Here is a 22106-nt window from a genome sequence, read left to right on the forward strand (position 1 = left end):
AGTAGAACTACACTTATCTCTTCATAATTTATAGCAAGGAGTTAATAAATTTTATCTAAATAGTTAAAAATTGTTCAAAAATTTTGCCAACTCACCAATCTATACTCTATGCAATACATATTTTCTCCTAATTTGAAAAATCATTATCGTTTCTCTTCTCCATGATTATTTGAGGAGTACCAGGATGGTCCTGAGATCACATTTGCCAGTTCCTCTTAGCATATTTTGATAATCTTCATCTAGTTCTAGCGACCTGAACTTATTTAAAGCAGCCAGGGACAATAATCTTGATTTCACTGTATTCATGTTTTATTCCTATCAATTTAGTTGGTTTAATGATTTTAATCTCTCTTCTTCCTTCCCATCAATGCACCAATCCAATCAACATTTATTCAGCTTTTACTGTGAGTCAGATGCTAGGCAAGGATGTTGGCTAGCTAGAAATAAGAGGCAGACAAGCTCTTGCCCTCAAAATGTTCACAGTCTAGTGAGAGGAAGACAAAAACTAATATGAATAAATTATTTTAATATCAGGAGCACCCATGCCTCAATCAAAGATAAATCTGTGAATGATTCCAGAAAGGCTCTATGGAGAAAGTAGCATTTCAGTTGGGACTTGAAGAATGAGTAGGTCTTTAACAGGCATGGGAAAAAACAAAGAGCATTCCAGGTACAGAAAGCAAAATAAGCAGACACAGAAAGAAAGATGATCATTTTGTTTTGACTGTAATTTGAATATACTGGAAAGAGGGGCAGAGGTGGCCTTAGAGATTGTACTCTGGGTTGAAGATAGAGTCCAAGCCTTTGAGTGACTTTGTAAGTACCAATAGGTGCCCCTTGAGTCTAGCAGCATCACATTTAGGTTTGAACCTTCACCACAAGACATCAACCCTCCATGATACCTGCCCTCTTTTCTTTGCCCTCAGACAACATGCCAGGTTGCCAAGAAGCACTCCAGTTGAGAATTGGATTGATGACCCCAGTGAATAGCACATAGCCCTGCCCAGTTCTTGCAGGCTATAGGCTGCCCACTCCTGGTCCCAATACAGGTCTCTCAGGGGGTGCTTCTCAGTTCCTCTTTTGCTATATCTCACCTTCATCTCCAGGGCCTCTGGCACCTTCTTGCCTTCCCAAGCCCAACTCCGCTTGGTGAAATAGTTGACAGTGGCAAATTCAATCAGTGCAGAAAATACAAAGGCATAACAGACGGCTATGAACCAGTCCATGGCCGTCGCATATGCCACTTTAGGTAAGGAATTTCTGGCACTGATACTCAAGGTGGTCATGGTAAGCACAGTGGTGACACCTGAGGAGAGGAAAGATGAGAACCAGTTGCAACTGGAAGACATTGAGAGCTTATTCGATGAAATCACTAATTTCCTATTTGAAAGAAGCTTTACCCCACTCAAAATGGCCCTTTTAAAATAAAATAAAATTTTAAAAAAACACCGGACTATCAAATCTGCTGGGTCCACCTAGTAACCAGCCCATCCCAATTGGCAGAAGACTATATAGGCATCTGCAATGGATTACATTTAATTGTTGTCCTCTAGCTTCTGCTTAAACATTTCCATTAAAGAGCAGGTAGTCCATTTCATTGTAAGAGAGCATTTTAATTAGAAAAAAAAAACTAGCTCACGAACTGAAATCTGGCTTCTTCTAGCTACTGGTCCACAGACCGATCTTGGAGTGTCTTCTGTAGCCATGCAAGGGAAAAAAAATCTGCTCCTTACTCTCCAGAACAGACCTTCAGAGACCTAAAAAGGGTGATGGCTCCTTGCGAAACTGCTCATCTTCAGAATGAACATGGAGATTCAAGTTCACCTCATGAACTCCTTTTCTTGTTTACTTCCTTCCCTAACCTATTTTTTTTTCTTTTTTTTTTTTTTTCTTTTTTCTGAATAGCCCAGAACTGAGCCTAAGACTCAGGACATTGTCGGAATTCAGTAAGATGCTTACTTCCTTAATTTTGGACAGTCTTCTGATAATGCAGCAAACTATTGTGGAAAGTGGTTCTGTAGCTGCGTCACACCCTAGGTCCCTATTGGGCTTTGTGAACGATGAAAACTATTCCGAAATCTGTTTCTTGTGAGTTTTTGCCAAATCCAAGCTTGTCTTTAGATCAATTGATTCTTTTTTGGGGGGAGTGTTATTCTAAATTCAAGGCTTTATTTACATTTAAATTATATTTTACATTTTTTCTAATCTTTTCATATTTTAGATATGCATGTGAATATATATATATATAATATAAAATTGTGATTAACGGTATAAGCTTTAGAGTCAGAATGAACTAGGCTGAAAACTGAGCAACCTCACCTACTAGTAATATGACCTTGAATAAGGTGTTTTACCCCAGAGAGCCTCAGTTTATCATGTGTAAAAGGGGGGTAATAACACCAGATAATACAGAGATTTGTTAGGGATTGAAGATTATGTATATATATATATACATATACATAAAGTCTATAGTATAATACCTGACACAGAGTAATCATTCCATAAATAGTAGCTTCTATAATTAACATGACTATTGTCTTTACTGTTGTTAGAACAATAGTGTTGTCATACTATATAATTAATTATAATAGTATAAGTATAATCAATGTTAACAACAATATTATCATAATAATTTTACAATTGCTAGCGACGTTTTTCTAGTCTCAATGAGTACTACACTAGAAGTTAGATGTTCTGAGTGCTCCCACTTACTTGATTTATATCTTAGGCAATTTCTTTATTCTCTCTGTGCCTCCATTTTGCCCATCTATGAATATTCCCTACTGTCTCTGTCCCCCAGGATTTTGATAAAGCAGTAGATGTACAAAGTCATTCAAACTTGAGGAAGGGGAAATGGTCAGAATGTCTTTCTGAGCGTTGGCATGCTGAAGAGGATGGAGAAAGTGAACCTCCTTAGCCTGGGTCAAGTGGGGCATGGAATGAATTTCTAATGAGGTGAAAGAGGCTATATGCGAAATCAAGCAGAGAAGGCACTGTGTCCATTAACTTTACCCAGAGGGTCAGCCATGTGTGCTGAAGCCTCTGGGGCTTCCTTTTCTATCTTGGTCTGCTGTAGTACCTTACTTATATATTTGCTATATAAATGAAAATCCAGACTGCAAAAGACTCCGTACAATTTCAACAGAAATACCCTAAAGGAGTACCTTTGCACCAACTAGGCAGGGAGTCATCAAGGCTGATTAGCCGAAACACATTTTACGCCATGTGAGGAATCTGCCACATAGCTAATACTTATTCACAAACTCTCTGAATCTGTAACCTGGTAATCTCTGAGAATGGATGCAGGCCTTGAAAACCTTCAGATCATACCAACCAAGTAGTTACTTAATGGGAGAAACAAGCTACTTTATTAATGGTTATTAGCAAATGCAGTTGTCCACTCTGACACATTCATAGCAGTGTGCTGCTAGTGCTTAGATGGAGAGAACTGTATTGCAACATAAGTGTTTCTGTGCCGTATCTCAGTAGAGATTTTTGGAGCTCTAGTCTCTAGGGCTTAATTAAAACTGTCAACTTTTTGAAAGCTCTTAGCTAGTCAGAGCTGGTAGGGCCCTCAATCAAGCCTTTGGTACGCTTCATGGATGGACAAAGAGATTCTTGGCATTTTAAAAGATATTCAGCCTGTCACCAGTGCTTCTCTTTCAAGACTAGAAAACATTTCTGAAAAGGCTTAGGTAGAACTGACTGTCCTCCCTCGTCTCCTTTGAGCACTTCTAGTGCACTTACGTGATGACATGTGTCTCTTATACCAAACCACATCTGTGATGAGTGGAAAGGACTTTAATTCTCAGGCACAGCCAAGTAGCCCACTGTACCACATTTGTTCCCATCAGAGTTAATAATGTTCTTTTCTTACGGTAATTATTAAATATATTATTATTATTATTAATGTAGCTCTTATTGTCTTCTTTTCTCCAACATTGCTAACTGTTTTGTGCCTTATACAGAGTTAAGTCCTAAAGATAAAAAATTTAGATATTTCAGACCACAGCATTCAAAATGAGCACCCATTCTCCCTCCCCTTGGAGATAATCAGAATTAATCACATTTCATATATCTGTTTACCTCAGACACTACCACAAGGGCAAGGATATTTGTTAATTCACTTTCAGTCAGGCTTAATTCTGTTTTACAAAGTCCTATCTGACCTTATCACCCATATACTTATGAACCCTTTATCGCAAACCCTTCTTACTGCCCAACTCTGCTACTGTATAACTGGTGAGTCCACCTATTTTCTCACCCTCTTCTCTGAATGCATAACCCCCTTTTGGTCTTAACTGAAACCTGACTCTCCTCTTGAATACACTGTTTTGGTTCTCAAAATGTGGTTGATAATTCAGAATCAAGAGCTCAAGAAGTGGAATCCATATTTTCTTTGATGTCTAGCGCTTCTTAGACCATTACCGGATCACAGTGTTGTTGTAACCTGTGCTCTTTTGAGACATCTACCATCTGGTGATACCCCTTTCTGCCCTTTCTCATACGTATCATCTATAGAATATTCCCATCTCCCCAAAGGTTCCTTTGTGCCCATGCCATCCCCTCCTTGGTCTTAGGTAACCACTGATGTGCTTTCATTTTCTATGGATTAGATTTTTCTCTTAGAGTTTCGTATAAATATTTTACAGTATGTACTCACTTGTGTCTGGCTTCCTCCACTCAGCATATTTTTAGGTTCATTCATGTTGTTGCATCTATCTATGGCTCGTTCCTGTTAATTTCACAGCAGCATTCCATTGTATTGATATTACCTAATTTGTTTATTCATTCACCCAGTAATGGGTATCTGGATTGTTTCCAGTGTTCAACTATTGTGAATAAAGATACTGGGATGATTTACATATAAGTCTGGGTGAGTATATGCTTTCATTTCTCTTGGTTAATACCTAAAGAATGGAACTACAAGATTATATAGTAAGCATATATTTAACTTTATATGGCATTGCCAAACTGTTTTCTAAAGTAATTTTACCATTTAACATTCCCAGTAGATTTATGAGAGTTTCAGTCAGCATGCATCCTTGACTTAAGAAATAAAATATAATATAATAACTTTAGGCCGGGCGTGGTGGCTCCCGCCTGGAATCCCAGCCCTTTGGGAGGCTGAGCCGGGTGGATCACAAGGTCAGGAGTTTGAGACCAGCCTGGCCAACATGGTGAAACCCCATCTCAACTAAAAATACAAAAATTAACCAGGCATGGTGGCACACGCCTGTAGTCCCAGCTACTCGGGAGGCTGAGGCAGGAGAATTGCTTGAATCCAGGAGGCAGAGGTTGCAATGAGCCGAGATAGCACCACTGCACTCCAGCCTGGGCAACAGGGCGAGACCCGCCTCAAAAAATAAAATAAAATAAATAACGTTAATTGATACTTTAACATTTTTCTCTGACAGTGAAAGTCCTTGGAACATTTTATCTCCATATACCCCCATCTCAACAGATATATATTACATTATGTTCTAGTATTTTATTCTAAATGTATTGTTTAACCAATAAGCCACTGTTACCATTTCATACATTCAGTGCTTATTTTAGCCATTCTAGTATTTAAAGTGATGTCTCCATGAGGTTTTAGTTTACATTTCCCTAATTTAAAAAAAGATGATGTTAAGGATCCTTTTACATGATTATGGGCAGTTGTATATATTCTTCGGTGAAGTATCTGTTTACATCTTTTGCCCATTTTAAAAATTGGATTCTTTGTCCTTTTATTATTGAATTTTAGGAGCTTTTTATATTTTCAGAATATATAAATATTTCAAAATATATATTTTTTAGGTCTGCACAGATATAGTGTGCTTTATCTCAGGATATGGTTTGCCATTTCATTATCTTAATGTTATCCTTTGATGAGCAGAAATTTTTAATTTTGATGAAGTCCAATTTATTAGTTCTTTTCCTTATTGTTATTATGTTTTTGTGAACTAAAGAATTTCTGTCTACCAAAGGGTGCACAGATATTGCCTTATATTTTCTTCTAAGATAATCATATTTTTAACTTTTATACTTAAATCCATGATCAATCTCAAATTAATTCTCTGCAGTGCCATCTTTATCATAAATCAAGTTTCCATATATATGGCTGTATTTTAGGCTTTCTTATTTTCTTTAAAAATCTTTTGAGACAGGGTCTCACTCTGTCACCCAGGCTGGAGTGCAGTGGCATGATCATGGCTCATGGCAGCCTCAACCTCCCAGGCCCAAGCAATCCTCTCACCTCAGCCTCCCAAGTATCTGGGACCACAGGGATGTGCCACCACGTCTGGCTAATTAAAAAGAAAAAATTTAAGATGAGGTCTCCCTATGTTTCCCAGGCTGGTCTTGAACTCCTAGGCTCAAGCAGTACTCCCATTTCAGCCTCTTAAAGTGCTGGGATTACAGGCATGAGCTGCCACTCCCGGTCTGTCTACTTTGTTCTGTTTTAGAAGGATATATTGGCTATTCTTGCTTTTTTTCTTACATAAACAATTCTGCAATCATTTTTTATATAAACATTTTAACATGCAGGTTCTCACATCAATGCAATTAATGTAAATATAAATTCTAAATTAATGTGAGGCCAAGTTTGAATTAGCAAATGAATTATCAAGGAATCTCATATTTCACACAAAGCCCAGGCCAAAAGAAACATGCTTCTTTATTGTCTCTCTGCACTAGTAAGTGTATTTTTCTAGTACTCCCTTGCATTGAAAGCGTAACTCTTCAATGATATTGAATTCATGGGAAGTGTCCTTGTATTAATTTCCTTTGGTTTATGTAACAAATTATCAAAAATTTAGTTGCCTAAAACAATTAAATGACTTCTTACAATTCTTGATGCTAGAAGGCTGAAATTAGTTTCACTGGTCCAGTGTCAAGGTGTCAGCAGGGTTGCACTCCCTCTGGAGGCTCTAAAGGAATAATCTATTACCTTTTTCAGCTTCTAGAGCTGTATGACGGATTCCTTCACTCATGATCCCCTTCCTCTTTCTTCAAATCCGACAGCAGAGCATGTTCAAATCTTTCCTCCTTCTGTCATTACATTGCTTTCTCCTCCATAGTCAAATCTCCTTCTGCCTGATTCTTATAAGGATACTGTGATTGCATTTAGGCCCCATTCCAGATAATTCAGAATAATCTCTCCATCTCAAGATCTTTTATTTAATCACAACTACAAAGTTATTTTTGCTGTATAGGTCACACTCCCAAGTTCCAGGGACTAGAATATGGGTATCTTTGGGGACCGTTATTCTGCCTACCACAATCTTAGTTGTAAATGCCTTTCTTTAAAAAGTCAAACTCTTGTTTACCAAGACCAGGAGTCCATCTGCTTATCTTCCTGCCATAACAGTACAGTTAATGGGATTGACACTCAATTTTCAGTTTCTTCTTTCATTTGGGCCCCTGTGTATTTCCTTTAATTTCTTTTAAGCTCACGTTAAGACATTAGCTTAAAAGAATGGTTTCGGCCGGGTGCTGAGGCTCACACCTGTAATCCCAGCACTTTGGGAGGCTGAGATGGGCGGATCATCTAAAGTCAGGAGTTGGAGACCAGCCTGGCCAACATGTTGAAACCCTGTCTCTACTAAAAATACAAAAAAAAAAAAAAATAGCCAGGCGTGGTGGTGGGTGCCTGTAATCCCAGCTACTCGGGAGGCTGAGGCAGGAGAATCGCTTGAACCTGAGAGGCGGGGGGTTGCAGTGAGCCGAGAACGCTCTATTGAACTCCAGCCTGGGCAACAAGAGTGAAACTCCGTCTCAAAAAAAAAAAAAAAAAAAAAAAGAAAGAAAGAAAGGAAGGAAGGAAGGAAGGAAGAAGGAAGGAAAAATGAAAAAGAATGGTTTCTATGTTTTATCTAGCTTTTCTAGGATTTTATAAAGGAAGCTTTTTCAGGGTATCTGGTTTGTTACATTTCCCAAAGTGAGCATATTTAACCCACTCTCATACAGCTTCTGCTCCCTCCACTTCACTAGAACTGTTCTTCTCAAGATCCCTAACAGCGAAGTATATCACAATACCCAACAGACAGTTTCTGTCTGCATCTCATGTAAACTCAGTACAGTTCAACCCACATGAGTATTCTCTGCTTCTTGAAATACTCTCCTCACATGACTTCCATGATATCACATCCTTTTGATTATTCTTTCTTTTTCCTACTTTACAGGTCACTATTTCTCTTTCTCCACTGCTATCTCCTACAATACCTGACCTACAATGCTACTTCTTCCAAAACATAATTTACTTTTTATTTCACTTCCCAGTAAAACTTCAGGATATTGGTAGAAACACCTTCTGTGTGGATACCAAGTACACTCAAGTATATGCCTCAAAGGTATCATTGCCATGGAGGCAGTTTAGTAGCTGAAAAAATTAATATTTATCTCCGACAGTGGGAAAAATAGGCAGGAAATGTTTTATATGTTTTAAGTCTGTGAGGAAAAAGTGCTAATGATATGCAAATGTCTTCCTAGACATCAGTATACTCATGATGAAGAAAATGGCTTTGATCGTGGGTACTATTAAGAAATCCTTTAAACTTTGTGTGGCCTTTACACAATATCAGATAACTCATACTTTCAAAAAGGCTAGAGAAGAAGCCACAAAGTCAAACACTCATACAAAAAAAGCAGATCTTAACAAAGCCCCAATCCAATACTCTGTTCAGACAGCTTGGTTTCTAACCCTTTAACTTCTCCACTCTATGCACTAAATTCCTCTCTTTTTTACTAAAGGATAATTCCCTCTCCAGCTTTTGGGGCAAGCAGGACTGAAATGGGAAGCATTTCAGTATCTTACTGGTCCAACAGTCTTCTTATTCTAACTTCCTCCTTAAGAATTCAGTCGTCTAAAACCCCATGGTCTGATGATTCAGTTACTCCTGCTAGGCACAGGAATTTCTCCCATTCTCTCCAGGAGCCATTCTTCCACCTTTCTCACCTCCACTGTGACTCTGCATGATAAGACTTTCCCTTACGCTCCATAAATTATCACTCACCAAAGACTGTACGGGCAGGAACAGACTCTCTGTTGAGCCAGAACGACACTTGTGACAGAATGACAGTCATGATACATGGCAAGTAGGTCTGGATCACAAAGTAGCCAATTTTTCGCTTGAGATGGAAGTGGGTTGTCATGACGACATATTCTCCTAAAGAGAGAGTAAAATTAGGCAGTATGTAGCTACATAAACATTGCTAAATCAAGTTGGGCCCCAATTCAATTCACAAAGCTCTTTAATCTTATATTCAATATTCCAGCATCTCCCAAGTTCATATAACTAGAGCCCTTTAATAATCACAAAATAGTGTGTTTTTTGTGTGTGTGTGAAAAAACAATGCTATCAGTGTACCAATACGGCTTGCTCAGAACAATTTTGACACAATTCATTCAAGTAAATTAATGTTCTCATTTAAATAATAATAAAATAAAAATCTCTTCTACAGCACTTGCTATGTGATAGGCACTCATTTAGCACTTTAACATTATAAAATATTTAATCTTCACAGGAGCCCTATGAGGTAGGTACTATTGTTATCCTCATTTTATAGCTCAAGAAACTGAGGCAAGGAGAGATGGAGCAACTTGCATAAGGTTACACAGCTAGTAATTAGTAAAGCCCAAAGTCAAGCCCAGGTAGGTTGTCCGCAGTTTATGCTTTTTAACCATTATGCTCCGCTGTTCTAATGTACTTACTTGGTTAGACCCAAAAGTTCACATAGCAGAATGTGGACTGACCTACGTTATCCCACTCCTAAAATAAGAGTGAGCACTTACTGCACTTTTACTGTGTGCCAAAATATTTTCTGAGTGTTTGTGGATTGTTAACTTTATATCCTCCTAACAGTTCTGTGAGATAGGTACTAATAATTACCCCATATTGCTAAATGTATTAGTCAATTCTCCCTCTTACTGGATTTGTCAGCAGCATTTTATGCAGTTGATCCTTCTTCCCTCTTGTAATCACTCTCTTCACAGACCCTCTAGGCCATGATGCTTTTCTGGTTTCTCTCCTACTTCACAGACCATTCCTCCTAAGTCTCCTTTGCTGTTCCTTTTAATTTCTAAACACTGGAGGATGTCAAAGCTCTGTACTTGCACTTCTTTTTTCTGTCTCACTCAGACACTGGCAATTCTCATCCAGCCTGTGTCTTTAATACCTTAAACTCTAATAACTCCCCAATGTATAACTTCTACCTGGGCTTCCTACTTGTTATGGGTTGAACTGTGTCCCTCAAAAAGATATGCTGAAGCCTTAGCCCCTGTTACCGCAGACCATGGCCTTGTTTGGAAATAGTGTTACTGCAGATGTAGTTAGTTAAGATGAGGTCATCCCGTACTGGAGTAGGGTGGGCCCCTCATCCAACACGACTAGTGTCCTTAGAAGAGAGCACCATGTGAAAACACAGACACACAGGGAGAAGGATACGTAAAAAGCAGGCAGAGGGCTGGGTGCGGTGGCTCAAGCCTGCCTGTAATCCCAGCACTTTGGGAGGCCAAGGCGGGCAGATTACGAGGGCAGGAGATCGAGACCATCCTGGCTAACACGGTGAAACCCCATCTCTACTAAAAATACAAAATATTAGCCGGGTGTGGTGGCGGGCACCTGTAGTCCCAGCTACTAGGGAGGCTGAGGCAGGAGAATGGCGTGAACCCAGGAGGCGGAGCTGGCAGTGAGCCAAGGTCGCGCCACTGCACTCCAACCTGGGCAACAGGCGAGACTCTGTCTCAAAAAAAAAAAAAAAAAAAAAAAAAAGCAAAAAACAAGCAGAGGTTGGAGTGGTGCAGCTGCAAGCCAAGGAATGCCAAAGATTACAGCCACCACAAGAAACTAGGGAGAGGCAAGGGACAGATTTTTCCCCTCAGAATCTCTAGAAAGAACTAACCTTCTTGATGCTTTGATTTGAGACTTCTAGCCTTAACTGTGAGACACATTTCTGTTAAGTTGCACAGTTTGTGGTACTTTATTATAGGAGCCTTAAGATTCTCTACTCAACTCTAGGATTTATATATTAGACATCACTACTTGGGGATCTAATAGGCATCTTGACTTAACATGAAAAATCAAGATTTTGGTTTTCACTCTCCCCATCCCCAACACCCATTCAAAATGGCTCCCCCAAGAGACTTTCCACTGACTTCTCAACCCCACCGTGTTCTGTTGCTCTCTCTCTCACTTGCTCTCCTTCCCTCCCTCCTTTCTGTCTCACATTTACACACACACACATAACACACACAAAATCAATCAATCAGCCAACTCTTCCAGTTCTTTCTCCAAAATATTTCCATAATTTGACCACTTCTCACCACTTCTACTGCTACCACCCTGGTCTAAGCCACCATCATGTCTCACCTAGAGTACTATAATAGCTTTCTAACTGGTCTGCTTGCTCTGTCCTTGACTCCTCTTCAATGCATTCATAGTACAGCTGCCAGAAATTATCTTATTAAAACGTAAGTCAGATCTTGTCTGTCTTCTGTTCAAAACTATCCAATGGTTTACCATCTCTCAAAGAGTAAAAGCCAGATTCCCCAAAATAGTCCCCAAAGACCCTTGCGATATGCCTGCTCTAATAGCACTCTTATCAGAGCTTCTTATTTTTCACCTCTCTTCCTCCACCCACATTTGGTTTTGGCAGGATTCCCAAATGAGGCAATTTCCCACTTTTCTACTCTACCCACTCCCTTGTACCTAAACCTAGGAAGCACCATCTGGTCATCCAAGGCTCAATATACAACCCTTATTGAATATGTATTCACATCTTAGCTTGTTTATGTGAACACAAAAAATACAAGTAGGCTTATTTTTAATTTAGCAAATTGAAAATTACAACTTTGGAGTTCCCATCTCTTTTCTTTCTGTCTGCTTCTTTTTTTCAATTCTTTTCTTTCTTTCTCTTATCTTCTGTCTGTGTGCATCTCTACTTCTTTCTGTCCTTTCCCTTTCCTTCACTCTCTCCCCGCTGAGAAGGCATTGGGGATTTGTTTTTCATGAGAGTTGGACTTTGATGAGCTTATGCAATTCTCCCTCTTTACCATCTCACATTTCCAAACGCTACCTATTAATCCTATCTCTGATCATGTGAAATATTTGATATATAAAAGATGTAATAAATATTCATAAATTAATTACATTCTGTGGATCTAAAAGGCAAAGCAAATGGACTTTTCAAAAGATTACCAAATTAACCATTTGTTTTGAATAACTGACTCAAAATGGTTGAACACATTGATTTTCCTCAATCCTCTGCTTTTCTATACTTCTTTCTTTCTCATTCTGTCTTGTTGTCTGTCTTCTGAAGAGGTGAAAGGAATTCTCTTTAGTAAGAACTGACACCTAGGTTGCGAAGATTTCCCTGGTTTCTGTCCTTGTATTGGAGGCTATCCGGGTCCAGTGTGAAACTGTCAAAGGGACAATGGAAAGACACTTTTGTATATTCACGAGTATTCACAACTTAGATCATTTCTATGGGTGGAACTTACAAGTGGACTTTTAGAAAGCTTAGCAAATTAATTTATTATGTCAATTAACTTAATCAGTTTTCTTAAACACAACTCTGATATTTTCCATCTCTATATATCTTCTTCTCTGCCAAAGAGAGAACTGAAACTTTAATCAAATTGGAAGATTTTCACAATTCCCTCCATCCCGCCTCCACCCTTTTGTCCCAGCTTATTAAGCTCATTATGTACCACCTGTGTTGTGTGTGTTGTATATGAAATATTCAAGGGTACAATGTAAAACACACAATGCATATGTATTCATAAATTAGTTATTATCTATGTATCAGAAACGCAGAACAGTTTAGCTAAATAATGTTTTACGTAACCGACTATATTTTCCTGAAGTGGATTTGTTAGATTCTCTCCCTCCTTGCCGCTATTGCTGTGTCTCTCTGCCTTTCTTATTATGAAGGATGGCCCTTTAAGTGATTTGGGGGAATTTTCTCCTGCCTTTGCACTTCAGCCTATTAAACTCCATCTGTGTTAAATATGAAATATTTGATAATAGAATGTAAAACACATTCACAACTTAGCTATTTTCTAAGGTTTTGAAACACACAGAGGATTTTTTAGCTTGGCAAATTAACTCATCATAAAAAAGTAAGTGGATATATTTTCTTAAATCTATCTTGGGTATTTTTCCCTCTCTCTATCTCTACTCCTTGCTCTTTATCTTGCCTCCTGTTTTCTTTTTATCTCCATCTCTCTGATTTTTCTTTATGTCCTGTTTTATGCATTATCTTTACTTACCTATGCTACACATCTAAAGAAATAATATATACAATGACAATAATAAAACTGTCATTCTAACAAATGATCAAATTTCTAGGAAAGATGGATATATAAGGATCATACATCCAAACTATCCTTTTAGAAAATTAATGTAATAATTCGCCAAATTAGGGAAAACAGGGGATGGTGTCAACAACTAGCCACAGACTTTGAGGAATTTCATTCATTTATTTAATACATGTTTGAATCTGGAGCAAAGAGCAGACGGCCTCTGCATGAAGCTAGTTCATACTGAGGACTGACAGCATTTGGAGAGAAAGCCAGCCATACCAATCAGAACATCCACGGATTGTGGGTCCTTTCTCTGGCCCAGATTTCCATTCATATTCTAGACCCTACATGGAAGAGTGTATGAAGAATTTAGAAAGGAATGCCCATAATTTATGGTCACAATAAAAACAATATATATATATATGTAAGGTAATAATGTTTATATGGTTCCTAAATCAATAGGTATAAAAGTGTGTGCAGCAAAATGTCTCCCTCCCACATCTGCCCCAAATTACCCATTTCACATCTCCTTCCTTTAGGTAACTACAATTAACAGCCTCTTGTGTATCTTCCTAGAAAGATTATGTGTGTGTGTGTATATATACACAGTTTGAAAACATGTATCTTTGATAATTAAAATAATGTGATACATATAAAGAATAGAGAGACAACAATGAAAAAGAAAAATATAGACACACATTTATGCGTTTGTATGTGTATGTATGTGCACACATGTGAATTTAGTATATGATAAAAGAAGCATCTCATATCCATGAGGAAACACTCGATTATTCACTCGTGGATACTGGTACATTTGGTTATCTCATAGTGCAAACCAATAATAAAACTCCAGATTATATTCGAGATGTAAATTTTAAAAATGGAAATAATGCAGTTCCTAAAAAATGTAGGTAAAAAGTTGGAAAGATGTCCAATTCATATAGCAGACTGAGCAGCAACATTTACCTCCTCTTTCTCTTAAGACTTCATCAAGTACCAGTGAAGACAGTAAAATAGAATAAACCCATAAGAAAGAAAACAACAGGAAAGAATGAATGAAAGAGCTCAAGAGAATTTTGGAATTCAGAAAGTTCTGATGGAGAAAGCAGGCCTCAGTGTAGATGAGAAGCAGCAGAGGGAGCTCAGCTTACAAGGGAGGTCCCTGCTGGCAATGCCCAGAGAGGACACAGACCTGGAGGCTGCAGGGACACAGGGAGAGGGTCTCAAGAATGGGAATGGAAAACAGGGACATTTCCTGCAGATCTGAACTTGGAAAAGTTACAAGCCCTACTTCCATAGGCACAATGACTGTATCAGTGTGTTTACTCTCCCAGTCAAAAGAAAGATAACCTGAGTGCCTTTATCTAAAATACTCTGAAGGATCTTTCTACAGAAAACTAGGGAAATTTAAGTGGGTGGTAGGCCCTTAAACAAGAAATGCAATCCCAACAAAAGACAGTATTCATACAGTCATAGTAATACAAATGTCCCTTGCTGGTTTTGAGCTTTTTAAATCAATCTATAGAGAAAGTATTGAAAGCTTAATTAGGGGTATATAACAGTATTAGTTTTCTATTCATTGGTACTTTATCAAATTACCCCACACTTGTTGGCTTAAAACAGCACGAATTTATACTCTTATACTTCCGAAGGTCAGAAGTCTAAAATGGGTCTCACTGTGCTAAAATCAGGATGTAGGTGGGGCTGCCTTCACTTCTGGTGACTCTAGGGAAGAATAGGTTTTCTCGCCTTTTTGGCTTCTCTGGGTAGTCCACATTTCTGGGCTTGTGGCCCCATTTGTCATCTTTCAAGCCAGCTGTAAAATATCTTCTACTCATTTTCTTTTTGACTGTGGTCTTCCTGCCTCTCCTTTATAAGGACTCTCATGGTTACATTATGCCCACTTGAATAATCCAGAATAATCTATTTTGAAATCAGCTGATTAGGCACCTTAATCCCCCCTTTCCATGTAACCTAACATGTTCACAGGTTCTACGGAATAGAATGTGGACATCTTTGGGGGGCCACTATTCTCCCTACAGCAAGAACTGAGTGTATATTTTAATCCATTTTTACAATGAAAGCAAACTTTTAGTTGGCAGAAGTTGGAAGAAAGAAGGTGAGGATATGAGGACAGAAGGGTTGATAGATCAATAAATATAGCTAACTATTTGATCCAGCTATCAATACTTGGAGGAAAGGAGAGGTAGGGGCAATGGAAGTGAGATAAGCACTCAATACCTTAGAGTAGGGAATCAATATTTCATCTCTAAAGGTGAAAAATAGCAGTATAAGCACATTATTTAGAACTATGGAGGGAACCATCAGAAGTAAAAGATAAGTGGTTAAAATGGGAACTGCTCCTTTTCAGTATATACCTGTTATTTGATTTTTTAATTTTCTTTTCTTTCCTCCTTCCCTCCCTCCCTGCCTTTCTTCCTGCCTTCCTTCTTTCCTTACATCCTCCTTCCTTCTAGATGCAAAGTAAAAAGGGAGTGATCCATGTAGTTATTATGTTTATAGACTCTGGAGCAAGTTTCCTGCCTTGTTTCCAAATCTTGCTCTACCACTTACCAACTGTGTGACCCTGAGAAAATTATTTAATCTGTCTGAGCCTCGATTTCCTTATCTATAAACCTCAGATAATACCACCACCCACCTCAAACTGTTGTTCAAGGGTTAAGTGAGTTAATACATGCCCTCAGGGAAATGCTTTGCACATATTACATGCTCAAAAATTGATCATTAGTAATTCTACCACTATACCCATATATTACTTTGATAAACAGTAAGAAAACAAGAATGACAATATCTTGTTGCATTTATTTTCCTAGGGCTGCCATAACAAAGTACTACACCCTGGATGGGTTAAAACAAAACAAATGTATTCTTTCACAGTTCTGGAGGCTGGAAGTCTGATACTGAGGTGTCAGCAGAGCTACACTCCCTCTGAAAATTGTAGGGAAATCATTCCTTGCCTCTTCCTAGTTTCAAGTTGTTTTCTCACAATCTTTGGTGTTTCTCAACTTATAGAAGCATCGCCCCAATCTCTGCCTTCATATTCACATGGTGTTCTCCATGTGCACGCATGCGTGTGTGTGTGTCTTTATGTTCAAATTTCCCCTTTTTATAAGGACACCAGTCATATTGGATTAGGGCCCACTCCACTGCAGTATGACCTTATCTTAACTAATTACATCTGCAGTGACCCTGTTTCCAAATAAGGTCACATTTTGCAGTACTGGGGATTAGGACTTAAACATATCTTTTCAGGGGACACAATTCAACCCATGATACCTGTGTTGGCAAGAGTGAGGGGAAATTGGCTTGCTCATCACTGATAATAGGAGTGTGAATTGTTTAACCTTTCAGAACAGCAGTTTGTCAATATGTATCAATTTTTTTTAATGTGTCTACTTTCTGAAATAGCAATCTCAAATCCTGTCTGTATCTTAGGCGGATACTTAAACAGGAGCAAAATGCTATAGGGAAAAGAAGGGTCTTTACAGTGTTGTTTATAGCATTAAAACACAGAATATAATAGTGGATGATTGTTTAAATAGATTGTGATCCATCTATATGAGGACATTACCAAAAAAGAGATACTATTTTACTGAGTTTCACAATGAAATGCTACACTTCCTAGTGACAACAGGGATTATCATCATTGTCAACTATGCTCTGGCCTGACAGGAAGGCTTTTCACTTTTTTTTTAAGTAACCAAAACAAGTAATAATAAATGTGTGGTGTGTTCATTCTAATTGCTAAATATTTTACTAAATCTTGTGTACATTTTACCTGGATTATGTGCATTTAGTGACATGAAAACACATTTATAATATAAAATTAAATAAAAATCAGCTTATAAAAAAGTATCAATACTATGGCCCCATTTACATAAAAACATATTTATACAGAAAATGCAAAGGGAACCGTCTTAAATACTGAATGTAAAACAATCAGTTAATGTACCAAAATCTTCTAAGATATTTCTAGAAAGTGGAAACAAAAAGAATTTTAATTTCCAACGTTTGCTCCTCCATGTATTTCTAATTTTCCTGTTAAGAACGTGTATCTTCTGTGTGCTAAAGATGACACCAACCGCGGTTTACCAAAATGAAGTGGGAGTGGGGTCTGATTGGGCAGCCAAGGATTGGTCTCAAGAGTTGATGCCAGGTGGGCAGTGCCCAGGACAGACGGGGAGGTGAGGGGAGTGAACAGATACAGGGACTTCTCTTGCTTGCTCACTCTGAGGAGGAAATCCCTGCAGCAGCAAGGGTGGGCCTTCAGCCTCTAGGGCCCAGCTGTGCAGTGCACCACTTTGGGCTACGTGATGCTGCAGCCTCAGCCTCCTCCTGGGGCCCCCTCTTTTCCCTTAAGTTGGGGTGGGGAAGGGAGGGGAAACCAGGCAGTGGCATTGGTGGTGGCACCTCTTGAAGCAGGAGGCCGGCTTCTCTGCTCACACATGTAAGGGGTCCAGTGGAGACGTGAGGGGACAGGAGGGTGTGTGAAACCTGCAAATGGCTCCTCTCCCTCCTCGCTTGCATAGTCCCGGGATCAGGGCTCTAAAGAGGCTGGCAGTACCTGTGCAGCCAGTGCAGGAAAAGTATGTCAATGCCCCTGCTTCACCTTCAGCACAGTGAGCCAGGGACGGGTCCCTGTCTGGCTCTGCCCACACTCCCAGTGCTCTGAGCCCTGGCCACGCAGTGGCCCAGGTAGCCAATGCACGATGGCCAGGAGCGCTCCTGGGACACAGGGACAGGGCCCAGGTGGCCCAGACACTCCCACCGCCAGCTACCTCTACTGCTTCTGCCAAAGCCAGGCACTTGACCCCAGCAGCAATGCTCACCCACTGGAAGGAGGGAATTCTTCAGATTAGGGCCAGCCACACCTTGCCTGCCTGTGCCACTTGGACTGGTCCAGCCGGAGGCCTGCCATACATGACGCCAGGACCCCACAGAACAGCCCACCCACCCCTGCAGCCCTACACTCCTTATCTCTTCTGCATCTTACTCTGAACAGCTTTCAGCTTCCCTAAGAGGCCATGCTCTCTCATACTTCTGGACTTTCGACATCTCAGTATTGCCTTTGTCGAGAATAGCCTTTCCCCACACTAATTCTAGATCTCTAAATCCTGTTTGTCCTTCAATTCCATTTCAAATGTTGATTTTTCTAGGCACCCTCCCCTGATTCTGAGGTGGAAGGAAAACAGGGGGCAGAGGAGATGACAGACTGTGATATCACAAGAGGGAACAGTGTATGTCTAGATAATGAGATAAAAGGACATGTATAATTGTGGATTCACAGAGACAAGTGTTGCTTGAAAATTAACGTTGAAAGCTTCTATCATTTCATAGCAAAAAAATATTATGTGATATGTGGGCCGCAGCATATACTCCATTTTGACGAACATTCTAAGGTTAGTTGAGATCCAGAATATATCGTCCCTCAGGCCCCTTGAACTGCTCAGGGGCCATTTCCAAATGGACAGACTTAAGGCCACAGAACAAAACTCTAGTTTCATTTGTCAATATCCAAGAGTTAGCCATTGATAAAACCTAGCAGGTTTTGCCAACCAAGCTTTTTTCTGAGTTACGTGATCCCCTTAAGAAAATAATTCCATGGCTACTCCCTGGACATCCTGGCTGTGTGCTTGACCTTTTCTGGGATTAGTTAATGTGCCACCTGAGCACAGGCTGAGTTAAGCAATTATTTTAATGAAATCTTTAGGAACAAAGCTCAGCTCTTCCCCCACCATGGCCTTCATCTGCTTTCTCTTCTCATACTCTAGCCCTAATGCCCTTCACCTTCTGCACCACTCTCCAAGAGGCAGCAGGCAGTCGTGGTTAAGAGGATGGTCTTGGGAGCCAATCTGACAAGTGTTCATTTTCGTTTTGCCATTGCATAACTGTGACAAGGAGCAAATTACTGAACTTTTATATACTCAGTTTTCTCATGATAATACTATCTTTGTCACAACATTGTTTTGAAGATTAAGTAAGTTATAAGCACTTAGAACAGTGACTGGCATGTGGTATAGGTTACAGAAATGTTTGTTAAATAAAATAAGTTAAATACCTGTACTAGACCGGATTATCTCTGTCCCAACAACATGGCCCAAAAGGTCATACTGGTTCAAGCGAGAACCATCCTGTGCCACTTCCACGGATTTGTTCTTTCCGAGAGTCCAAGAATAAACCACTTCAGCTGTTGTATAGGCATCTAAGGCAGAGAAGGGTCAATAAAGAGAAGTTGAAGGAAATGGAGAATGATTACCCTTGATACGAAACTCAAATGAGATCGAAATAAAACTTCCATCTTCAAAGAGTTCTGGGTATGTGGTCTGTCTTCAACTGAAGTCCATCCATCCGTCCATCCATCCATCCATCCATACAATAAACTCTCATTGAACAGCTACTGTAGTATATGCTGTGTACATAGAAATGAACCCAAAGTGTTCTCATACTTCAATGACTGTCTTCTAGACTGCCAATAAACTTTTTCTTCTGTTGGACAGTAGACAGTAGGGGCAGGGGGAGGAATGGCTAAAATATTATCTCATGTAGATGTCACAGACTCAAATGCCTACAGGGGCCATAGAGGTTGACAAAATTTGGATATTTGACCCCTCCAATTCTTATGTTAAAATGCAAACTCCAGTGTTGGAAGTGGGGTGCAGTGGGAGGTGTTTGAGTCATGGAGGCAGATTCCTCACAAATGGCTTGGTGCCACCCCCCTCCAGTAATGAGTGAATTCTTGCTGCATTAGTTCACAGGCTATCTGATTGTTTTCAACGAGCCTTGCACCGCCTTCTCTCTTTTGCTCCCTCTTTTCATGTGACACGCTGGCTTGCTTTGCCTTTCACCATGAGTAAAAGCTTCCTGAGGTCCTTACAAAATGCAGATGCTGGCTCCATGCTTCTTGTACAGCCCCCCATAACCATGAACCAAATAAAACTCTTTTCTTTATAATTTACCTAGCTTCAGGTATTCCTTCACAGCAAAGCAAAACAGACTAACACAGAGGTACCTTGAATAAGTAAATGAGGCTAATTATAAGAAAAATAAGCTGGCAGAAAAGTAGTACAAATTTAATTAATTATGGGGTGAGCATATCAGAGAAAGCAAAAATTCAAACTAGTGATATTTTAAGTTAAAAAAGAAAAATTCCAAATTAAAATTACAATAATTGATTTTCTTTCATAACTTATTATCAGTTTGATATGCAAACAAGACACCTACCTGACACCTTTTCTTTTGCATCAGCATTAATGTCAAGGCTTGTATTTAGAATTCCAATGTCAAGTACAGAATTTGTATAGATTAACAGGGGCGTGAGTAAGGGAAATGGTCAGAAATGAGGTGGGGTTATTTAACTTTAGTCAGTATATTAAAGAAATGAGTTGATTCCTTCCCTGACATGATTAACTCTTTCCACCGTGGATTTTATATCTAGGGTGAGTACTTGCCCTAACTCAGGCACCCAGGCTCATAAAGGGAAGCTGACCGCGTACTGTATACCCTTTTCCTTCAAGTTTTGAGCTGCCTGTTGTTCAAGCCAGAGGGGAAGAGGGGTTCCTACAGCTCATGGTGGCAACTACTATACCCCTAATATACTCTATTGAAACCTTCTACCACAAAGCAAATAATTTCTGGTGAATCTGCCAATAAACAAATATAAATGCTGGGTCCCTGCAAAACTTTGCAACATTGGATATACATTTCACAAGTCTGACATTAACAGCTATTCATGGGTACTAATTGTGATCTGCTTACATTACACTTTTTAAAACTTTTTCAATACACCTAAATAAGTCATTTCCTGCTTTGTTTGTAATGAGCAACATGCTAAAAATTTCTCCAATCACATCAAAATTCTCACTGACATCATGAACAAATATTCATAACTCTACGGTATTTTTTATATCTGTGCTCTCATAAGCTGCAAAGGAAAATATCACAGGAAGTTTAACTTTTCCACATAATTTGCCTTGTATATAGTCTCAGTCATTTCTTCAACACAACAACAACAATATTTCTAGTTGGACACAATTTCTGATACAATTAATAGACTTTTTTTTACAAGTTTGGTATCTATGAAATATTTTGATGCCTATAAAGGTTTGTTGCTGAAAGCATAACCACATTTTCTAGCAATAACATTTAGTGTATGCATTGAAGCGCAAAACCTAACTTTCAATGTTTTTTAATTAATATTTTCATTGTGCATTTTTTCTATATATAAATCATAGTTTTTTGTAATGAATAGCATAATTTTGATATATGAAGTTTTGTTTTCAACAAAAGCATACTTTGTGTGCTTAAAGATGTGAAAATATCCTTTATTTCTATAAGAAAATGTAAACTCTCCCATCTTGTTTAAAATATAGCCATCTCAGCATGTCTTAATTTTTTAAAAAAATTGATAGATATGGTACAAGAACGCTTTCATTTTCCTCATTTCTACTGGGAGCTCTTAATTCTCTTGTAAGTAAAACAAAAGTGCAAGTGAGATGATTACTGGCAACTGATATTATACTCCCTTTTCAGGGAGCAAGGTGAAAGTGATGGAGGTTATGAGGAAAGGGAAAGCATCTACAAGGGATGGTCACTATTTGGCCTCAATTGATTGAAGCCATGTAGGATTTGAGCCCAGTGTGTTGTCAGTCTTCTGATTTTGTGAAATAATAAGCAAATGTGGAATTTTATATGACATCTCCCAAATTTAAAATCTTAGCAAATAATTTTAAAAGTTGTAAACTGTGTATGGATCAAACAAGTCACACCTGAAGCTCCCAATTTATAACCTATGGTCTAG

The 22106-nt window shown here is 38.9% G+C and overlaps 1 protein-coding gene across 1 annotated transcript in view; it reads right to left on the reverse strand.

Annotated features, from left to right (window-relative positions):
* The window catches only part of GABRA3 (gamma-aminobutyric acid type A receptor subunit alpha3), a 269861-nt gene that overhangs the window by 15947 nt on the left and 231808 nt on the right, over nt 1–22106 (reverse strand). The window contains exons 7-9 of the mRNA XM_016947548.3: nt 19368–19511; nt 9000–9152; nt 1095–1306 (exon numbers count right to left, since the gene is read on the reverse strand). Coding sequence (XP_016803037.1) covers nt 1095–1306; nt 9000–9152; nt 19368–19511 — 509 coding nt within the window. The remainder of the gene's footprint in view (nt 1–1094; nt 1307–8999; nt 9153–19367; nt 19512–22106) is intronic.

The sequence above is a fragment of the Pan troglodytes genome, chromosome X, assembly GCF_028858775.2.
Source record: "Pan troglodytes isolate AG18354 chromosome X, NHGRI_mPanTro3-v2.0_pri, whole genome shotgun sequence".
NCBI lineage: Eukaryota > Metazoa > Chordata > Mammalia > Primates > Hominidae > Pan > Pan troglodytes.